This window comes from Echinops telfairi, unplaced genomic scaffold (assembly GCF_000313985.2).
Source record: "Echinops telfairi isolate 266 unplaced genomic scaffold, ASM31398v2 ScPeMD7_7458;HRSCAF=8496, whole genome shotgun sequence".
NCBI lineage: Eukaryota > Metazoa > Chordata > Mammalia > Afrosoricida > Tenrecidae > Echinops > Echinops telfairi.
This window is the reverse complement of record NW_022111358.1, coordinates 37,089,769-37,099,146: the sequence shown is the minus strand read 5'-3', so window position 1 is coordinate 37,099,146 and position 9,378 is coordinate 37,089,769. Positions and strand designations below refer to the sequence as shown.

General features: G+C 42.4%; 1 protein-coding gene across 1 annotated transcript in view; it reads right to left on the bottom strand.

Moving 5' to 3' along the window:
• Window positions 1-9,378, bottom strand: part of HELZ (helicase with zinc finger) — a 174,977-nt gene that overhangs the window by 18,830 nt on the left and 146,769 nt on the right. The window contains exons 29-31 of the mRNA XM_045299480.1: window positions 7,812-8,391; window positions 6,977-7,223; window positions 5,702-6,221 (exon numbers count right to left, since the gene is read on the bottom strand). Coding sequence (XP_045155415.1) covers window positions 5,702-6,221; window positions 6,977-7,223; window positions 7,812-8,391 — 1,347 coding nt within the window. The remainder of the gene's footprint in view (window positions 1-5,701; window positions 6,222-6,976; window positions 7,224-7,811; window positions 8,392-9,378) is intronic.

The following is a 9,378-nucleotide window of genomic DNA, read 5'->3' as shown; positions in this document are numbered from 1 at the left end:
AAAATAAAAAGTTCACAACCATTTGTTCAGTTTCCATTTATAACTTGGCATTTTCTCTTTTTGTTGTTCTAAAAATTAAGCCTCAATTATCTATGTGAAAATACGCTAAAAAGTCAAAAGTAGCAAACACTTGAATGGGACAGGTCCAAGAATCCACTAACAGTGCCTTGACCTGGTACAAAGAAGGCTTGACAGGGATGTGTGCTCGGCACAGAACTGTTTCAAGTTTTCCTCAAACAAGTTAATGCCCTAAGTCAATTACACATTCTTATCAAAGACTAACTGGCTAAATGTTATAATATAGTACTATGAAATTATAAGCATCTTCTCTAACATCTACATTTGCCACACTGGCTATGTATTTTGTTTGTAAAGTGAAAAATCAAAGTTACTATAAAAACTAGTGAAACAATTTGGAAAAAAATCTCCTTTCAAGTTAACTATTAAGCCACCATCTAGGTGCTCTCATCCCACGTGAGAACACTTTGCCACAGTCTGTGGCAATGAAAGCATTTGCAGTGGGGAAGGAAACAAGCCACGTTTCTCTATTGCTCACGTCAAATTATTTTACAAGGCTGGAAATAATAGCCAGCACATAAACCATGTATTCTATGAGACAATTCAGGTAAAAACAATTTGTATAATGTCCATAACAAAAATCATCCCAATGCTTTAGCAACTTCAGAGCCTGCAATATGCTAAAGAAAATAATTTCCTTGTCACAGTATTTTTTCAGTGTTGCAAGTTAGTCATCACTCGTGAATCTCACACATCAATACAAGGGTGGCCGCGTGTTTCTGTCTAGTTGTCTCCCTGTGAGAACCCAAAGAGCCCTACCAAACAGGAAAGCCACCAGAGTGCAAGGAGCTTAAATGCCAAAATTAAGAACCATACAAATATATCACCGATTAAAGGATATGTATTTTTTTTCAGTACAAAGCTTTACAAGAGGGAGGGGAAAAATGAGGAGCTGATACTAAGGGCTCACATAGAGCGCAAATGTTTTGAGAATGATGATGGCAACAAATGTAACAAATGTGCTGGACACAATGGATGTACACATGGATTGTGATAAGAGTTGTACGAGCCCCCAATATAATTATTTAAAAAAAAATCTTATGTGAACTTGGGTACAGAAGCCACCTCCCCCCCCCAACCCATACTATAAATAATTTGGTACACTAAATTAAAACATCACAAGTGACACCAGCAAAAATGGCGGAGTAAGGAACTCCCAAACTCCTCCCCCTTCATAAAAGCAAAAGACACAAAACTTGCAGAAACTGGTAAAAATCAGCCTTTTTTTAAAAAAAATCCAAAACTAATAATCAAAACTTGGTAGCAACCAAGGGAGCAAGCACTTGCTCAAGAGCAGCCAGGCGGGTCTCAGTACAAACAGCAAGCGTGTGGCGCTGTGCCCGCGTGTCCTGTTCTCCTGCTCAGTGAAAGCCTGGAAAGCAGGAGGCCCCCCATTTCCAGCAGGACCAGGAAAAGAAGTAGGCCCATCCTCAAAAGCAGAACGGACCTCGCTCTCAACCAATTGTTTTGCTCTGTGGTTCCCTGAAAGTCTAGCGGAACATCTTGCCTTATCATATCTAATTTAGAAGTCACGGCATACTATAGGGGTTGCAGCAAAAAAGGGAGGGAGGTGGGGGAGATGGCAGGGATTTGTCCAAAACTTTTAAAGATTTAATACTCAAAATATCCTGTTTATCAACAAAAACCTTACTGAGGCATACAAAAATCAAAAATGTGGCTCAGACTTATATTGCTAAAAATGGCAGTATTTTCCACCCGGTGTATAGATTTAGATCAATCCTCACCAAAATTCTAGCTTGCTTTGTTTCTTGCATAAACTGACACACTGACCCTAAAATTCATATGGCAATTAGACCCAGAACATATATAGCATGCAATCTTGCAAAGGGTTAAAGCAGGGCTCACTTTTGATTCTGAATCTTACTACAAAGCTACCATTCATCAAGACAGTGAGATACTGCCCTAAGGGCACTATAGGCCAATGGAAGAGAATTGAGATAAATCCTGAAGCTCAACAGTAGTGATGACTGAGGACGGCACAATTCTTTTTGATATGTTCAAATGTTAAGGAGTATGATATGTAAACTATATGTCAATAAAAACATTAAAATCTAAAATAATAAAAATTTAAAAGAATTGAGATAAATCCACACATCATTTATGACCAATTAATTTTTCAACAAGTGTCAAGACCATTCAATGTGGAAAAAATACTTTTTTACACAAATGATGCTAAAATAACAACTTTCCATACATGAATGAATGAAGCTGTACATTAAGCCAAGAATAAAAATATTTCAAAACCGACCAACCACCTCTATGTGAAACCATAAAACTCTCAGATGAAAACATATGGGTAAACCTACTTGTCTTGGTATTTGTCAATCAATTCTCAAATGAACACCAAAAACCAGATATCTAAAAAAGCAAATTCTAAAAATTGGATTTTACACAAACTTGAAATTTTCAGTATCCGGGAGACTATCAAGAGAGTGAACAACAACAACAACAAAAGACATAAAATGGGTGAAAATATTTGCTTAGCTTCTTCTTTTTTAAATCATTTTATTAGGGGCTCATATAACTCCCATCACAATCCATACATACATCAATTGTGTAAAGCGCATTTGTACATTCATTGCCCTCATCATTCTCAAAACATTTGCTCTCCACTTAAGCCCCTGGCATCAGCTCATTTCTTCCCCTCCCTTCCCACTCCCCCATCCCCCATGAACCCTTGATAATTTATAAATTATTATTTTGTCATATTTTACACTGTCCGACGTCTCCCGTCACCCACTTTTCTGTTGTCCGTCCCGCAGGGAGGAGGTCACATATAGATCCTTGTAATCGGTTCCCTCTTTCCACCTCACCCTCCCTCCACCCTCCCAATATGGCCACTCTCACCACTGGTCCTGAAGAGATCATCTACCCTGGAGTCCCTGTTTTCAGCTCTTATCTGTACCAGTGTGCATCCTCTGGTCTAGCCAGATTTGTAAGGTAGATTTTGAAATCATGATAGTGGGGGAGGAGGTAGCATTTAGGAACTAGAGAAAAGTTGTATGTTTCATTGTTGCTACACTGCACCCTGGCTGGCTCGTTTCCTCCTGGCGACCCTTCTGTAAGGGGAAGTCCAATTGCCTACAAATGGGCTTTGGGTCTCCACTCCGTACTCGCCATTATTCACAATGGTAGGGCTTTTTGTTCTGATGATGCCTGATACCTGATCCCTTCGGCACCTCGTGATCTATTTGCATATATCTTCTGACAAGGGCCTAGTATCCAGAATATATGAAGGAACCTCAGAGGATTCATAGACAGGGGGATAATGGATTTTTCCCCACTAACTTTTTGAAGCCCCCTCATATAAAGAACTCTTACACCTTATTAACAACAAAAGCACAAATCAAATAAAAAACAGGCAAAAGAGTACACCTTTCTCCAAAAAAGACACAAATGGCCCATGATGAGAAAATGCTGACGTGATCAGTCATTGGAGGAACACACAGCAAAATCTCAATGCGAAAACACTTCACACTCACTTCAACGGCTGTACTGTTTACACGGCATACATAAAAACTGACAGCTTAGTCTATTGGGGTGGGCATGTACAGTTTTGCTGGCTCCTCCCCAGTTCAGTACAGAGTTACTTCATGATCCAGGATTTTACTCATAAGTATACACCAAAGAGAACTGGACACCAATGTCTGCACAAAGACCCGTGCACAACTGTTCAGGGCAGCCTCCTTCATAATTACCCCAAAGTGGAAACAACCCAAACGCTCATCAACTGATAACAAAATGTGGTGGTGCTATACCGCATCCCCACTGCCACAGAGTCACTTCCAACTCATAGCAACCCTGTCAGTCCAAGTAGAGCAGCTCCAGAGGGCTTTGGGGGCTGCAAATCTTTACAGAAGCAAACTGCCTCATCTTTCTCTTGCTGATCTTTCAGTGAGCAGACCAATGCTTATGCCTAGGCTTACCCCACTGTGCCACCAAGGTTTCCTTTGGTACGTCCATATAATAGACTATACATCAGCCTTAAAGAGAAATGCTATAACATAGATGAACGTGAAAACAACATGCTTCCTGGAAGGAAAAAAACACACACACACAATAAACTGAATACAAAAGGCCACAGTGTGTGGTTTCATTTGCTTAACATTTTACCTAAAATGTCTCCATAGAGATAGAAAAAAGATTAGTGGTTGTAAGGACTTGGAGTGGGGAAGACTGGGGAGTGATTTAATGGGTACAAGGTTCTGATTCAAACATGAAAAATAGCAATGGTTGTACAACATTGTGCATATTCTACAAACCACTGAACATACAGTTTTAAGTAGTCATGGTAATTACTTTTATGCTATGTGAATTTTATCTCAAATGTAACTAGCTAGCTAGAGATACATCCATAAAACACTACTTAACTGACAACTACAATATTCTTCAGTTGTAAAGCTCGTCCATTATAAGCTGAAAACATGTCAGGCATGTGTTAAATCTTTCTAATGTATGGCTGTTCCAAATTTCTAGATCCTCCTATATGTCCACACGCACACTCACACACATGCACACACACCAATTCATCTTTATGCTCACAACTTATTTTAGAAGCCTAAGATAGCAACTGGGTTGTTTAAATGATAATTATACATGATGAGCCCATCAATGAACGCTGGAACAATTTGAACGAATTATCTCCAAAACCCTAGAAACAAGATACAGAGCTTTCCTTATGAAACTTGACTCTCTAATCAGTGTCTGTAGCAGAGAATTTGCACAGCATTGAATTAATTATTTCTAATGACCTTTTAGAAATCATTTAGAAACTGTTAAATAGTGAATGTCAAAAACAGTGTTTTTCATACATCAAAATCGGAAAATTTGAAGGAAAAAAAAGGCATTTGACATAGGTAACAATCACAGCACTTTGGCATGTTATTGTTAATCCCTGCCAACTTAATATAAACAGCTAGACAGCAGTTTCATAGTTCAACATTAAATGGAACCGGTTTCAGAAATTCCCTAACTTAGAGGTACAGAAAGATGCTCTTTGACAACACCTCAGTGTTTTACACAAGCCACCCGGTTTGCTTTCAGCTGTTCAGTCCTGAAAGCCTATTTCGCAGGACCCACCTGCATATGCTGACATGCAGGGAGGCTATCTATCACCAGTGTACACGCACGGCCTCGCATCAACGGGGCCCTCACTGCCCGAGAGGAGCATAAGCGCAGCACTTGGGCCCTGGCTGAGAAAAGCCAACCACCTGCAGAAGCTATCATGAATGAGTATGTAAGAAACAACTGCAATGTAGAAGTCTGAAGATAAAACACGACAAACCTTTTTCCCAGATCAGACCGACAGCGAGGCTCAAATGAACAGCCTCATCCAGTCAGATCGAAGGAAATGTTCCAAAACAGCAATCCCAGGCTCTAGAAGACTTTGGGTTTCAAGGATATAATCATACTATAAAATCAGGAGTTCCAGAATCAGGAAGAGAGAATTCGCATGACGTCCAGGAAGGAATGATCTTTCAGAGATTTACATCCAGTAAGAGCTATCCGCTGACATTATCAAATCACTAAGTACCGATTCCCACCACCACACCACAATCATCCCAATTTTTTTTAAAAAAAGGAAAATAAGAAAGACATTTACCTCTTCTAAGCTAGGGAGCGAAGAAGAAGATACTGTTCGAGATGATAATGGATGAAATGGCTCTTGACCAATAGCGTGTTGATGATTCGGGATTTGTAAAAAAGGGTTTTGTGGTGGCCTGTGAGGCATTGGAGGTGGGCCATATGGAAAGCCCGGCCCCATTAGATGATTCTGTTGTAAGTTAGCAAAGGTCCATGTGCCATCAGGTGCCAGGTACTTCAAGGGTGGAGGAGCCAGGTGCTCAGATGGCAAAGAGAAAGGCGAGCTGAATATCGGGGGCGGGAGGCGCTGCGGAAAGGCGGCTGCGCTGTGGGCTACTTCAACGTCTCTGCTGCTGTCATTGAAGTTACAAAAGTGGCTACCATGGTCTGAGGTGGATGGGGGAGAGGGGACTGCTGGAGGGCTCCTCGCCTGAACTTGTCTGTATTGCAGAAGTCTTGACTGAGGTGGTGGCATTTCGGTTATTTCCCGGCTTTCGCTTGGATCACGATTAGAGAGTTCTCTGATTAAATCTTGAAACCTATATAAAGACGATGAAGCATGATGAGAAAACAGACTGACACCATCACGTAAAGGAGAGCTTTGTCGATCACACACACACAATTTCCCCATGCAAAATCACCATTAGTTAGAAATTGGCATCAGTAGATTTCATTCAAAGCGACGCACTAACCCTAACATATGCTGAACTGCAGATGCTAGAGAAGTTGCAGTCCCTGACTTCTGAGCAGATTCTCTTTCTCTCTGGCTTTATGAAAACAATAAGGACTGCCCTTGTGTCTCTCTGCGTGCCTTGGATAACTGGTGTTTATGAAAGGTCTTCCTTGTGATGGACCTAATTCAGAGGGACTGGGACAGCATTCGCATCACGTTGACTGCTGAAACAAGTCCAGAGGCAGGACTGAGCAATGAGACTGCTAACTACAAGGTTAGTAGTTCAAACCCACTGTCCTTCCATAGGAGAACGACGAAGCTGTCTGCTCCTGTAAGATTTACAGCCTCAGGAGCAGTGGGGATTTTTCTGTTTGACACTTAAAAATAAACACCCCACAAGACTGGAATGAGTCTCTTGAAGAAGATAATTTATATTCCATAGGAAGTGGTCCACACATAGATTTGTACCATAGTTGCTTCTAAATGAATTCTCCACATTTTACAGCCAATCACAGGCGCTCTATAGCCTCAAAGGCCAGTAGCATCTGGTTTCTTTGGGGCAATAATCCACCAGCAGTAGGAGGTCCTGTGACAGAGGTTAGTTCTGAGACCACTAAATACCTGCAGTACGTTTCTTCTGCCTCATCCTCCGCACTGCTGGGGAGCTTCCAGTCTGTCCTCATTGGTGGCGGAGGTGGCGGCGGATGTAACCCAATGGGCGGCTGAGGAAGGTGTGGGAGGTGAGGATGGTGAGGGTGTGGATATGGAATACTGCCCTGACTGAGATAGGCATTATGTTCGGTCCACTGCTGTAACCGTGCTTGCTGCTGCCGTAACGTTTCCAAAGCTACACTCCCATGCATGCGGTCTGCAAGAAAACATGGAGGAAATGTGAGATTTCAGGCTTTGGGGGTTTCCTGTTATTTTCACAGGAGTTTGGACAACCAGCAATTTCCTCCACAAAGACAAAGAAATGATTACAATTTGGTTTGGGGACAAAGTATGTGTTTTCTAAATTTGCTCACAAGAAGCATTAAGGTTACCCAGATAGTACTGAGGACTACAATTGGGCTGCTAACCGCAAGGTCACGGTTGGAACCCAGGAGAAAGATGAGGCTGTCTATTCCCATAGAGAGGAACAGTTTGGGAAGCCCATGGGGAGAGGTTTGCTCTATCCTACAGGGTGGCTCTGAGTCAGGATGGACTCAATGACAGGAAGTCTGAGCCAGCATTAAGCTGTGGCTGCTGAGCCAACTCGGTTGGCTACTTCAGAGGACTCAGTATTTAGAACGAGGTTCCACTGAGGGAAGTTAAGGTGCTGCTTTTTATTAGCATTGCTTTAATAAATGAATCACCCCCAACCCAAACGAACATGCATTACACACGTCACTGTAATAGTACACTGACATTTCCAGACCCAGCAGGGGCTGCTGTGGAGGACGATGCGTGAGCTTACCTAGTGCCTCCCCTAGAGGCAGGGCTGGTGCGGTGTTCTCATCCACGAAGTTGCTCAGGTGGGAAGGCAGGATGGGGTTGGGCTGGGCCACGGCTCTGAGAGGACTGTGGCTGTCCTGCAGCATGGGTGGGGGCAGTGGATCTGGCATCACAGCCTCGGCGGTGGGAGGGGACTGCGCCCGATGGGAGGCGGCCTTGTGAAGAAAAGCAGTGCTGGGTCCTGCTGGGTAGGCCGGGGAGAGCTGAGGAGGTGGATTCGGAGGCTGAGGACTCAGCGGGCTTGGCTGTGGGACCACCTGGTTTGGTTGGGGTGGCATTTGGTTTGGTTGTTCGGGCATATTATTCGGCTGCTGATTTAACAAGCTGTGCTGCTGCTGCGGAATTGGAAATGGTGGCCTCGGGAGGTGGGCGAGGGGGTGAAAATGGCGACTGGGAATTGCATACTGTGCATGGGGTGCAGGGAGAGGAAGGTTCATGTGTCTCGGGTTGAGATTATCTTTGCGAAGGAATTTGGTATTGGGATAAACAAGGCCAGGGCGTGATTCAGGGCTTCGGTTCTGTGGGCTGGGTTCCATATCAACCTGGAACAGAAGAAGTCTTTTGTAACCACAGCCAGTCTGAGCCCCGGGGTTGTTGGTCCACCTTTCCCACCCCTCACACTGTTAAAGAATTAGCAGTTACATTCTTAATGGTAACCGCCTTACCGAGAGTGCCGGGTGCCCAATCAATCATCTACCAGAAATCAAATAAAAAGATGAGTATTTTTAAAATTAAGTACAAAAAGACATATTGAGTTGTTAAAAAAAAAAAAAAGGAGGGGTGTATGGCCATTTTATTAGCATATTCATTTTGAATTTTTTGAAAACATGAGTTTTAATTTCATACTTTCTTCTTCGGAAAGATAACCTTTTATTTCTACTTCCTTCTGGCATAAATCATTAGAATGTGTTCCTTCCTTCTGACTTTATTGTTCTTAGACATTTAATCTACTTCTTCAAGTATATCCTTATTAATAAAACATTTTCTCTCAATTTAATGAAACAAAGAAATCAGTACTATCTATCACTTTTGTATAACCAGTTTGTCAGATTTTACCATTATGTGCTGACATTCATTCCTTTAACCAACATTTACTGAGGAACGGATTGAGGTATGGCAAGGCACTGTAAGCAGTGCTAGGGAATAAAACACCACTAATAAGACTGCCTACAGATAAAGAGCCCAGAGCAAGGATTGGCCAATGACAGTCCCAAGTCCAAATCCCGCCCACTGAATTTTGTAAATACAGTTTCATTACAACGCAGCTACTCATTCATTTACAGATTGCCAGTGGCTGCTTCCACTATTATACAGGCAAGTGGATGCAACAGAAATTGTGTGACCATAAAGTCTACAGGACCCTTCATAGAAGATGTTTGCTAACATGGTTTAGAATCCATGGAGCTCTGATGTTCTCAGTCAGTGGTTCTCAACCTGGGGGTCGCGAATAACCCTTTCACAGGGGTCGCCAGATTTCCTAACAGTAGCAAAATGACAGTTATGGAGTATCAACAAAAATAATTTTATGG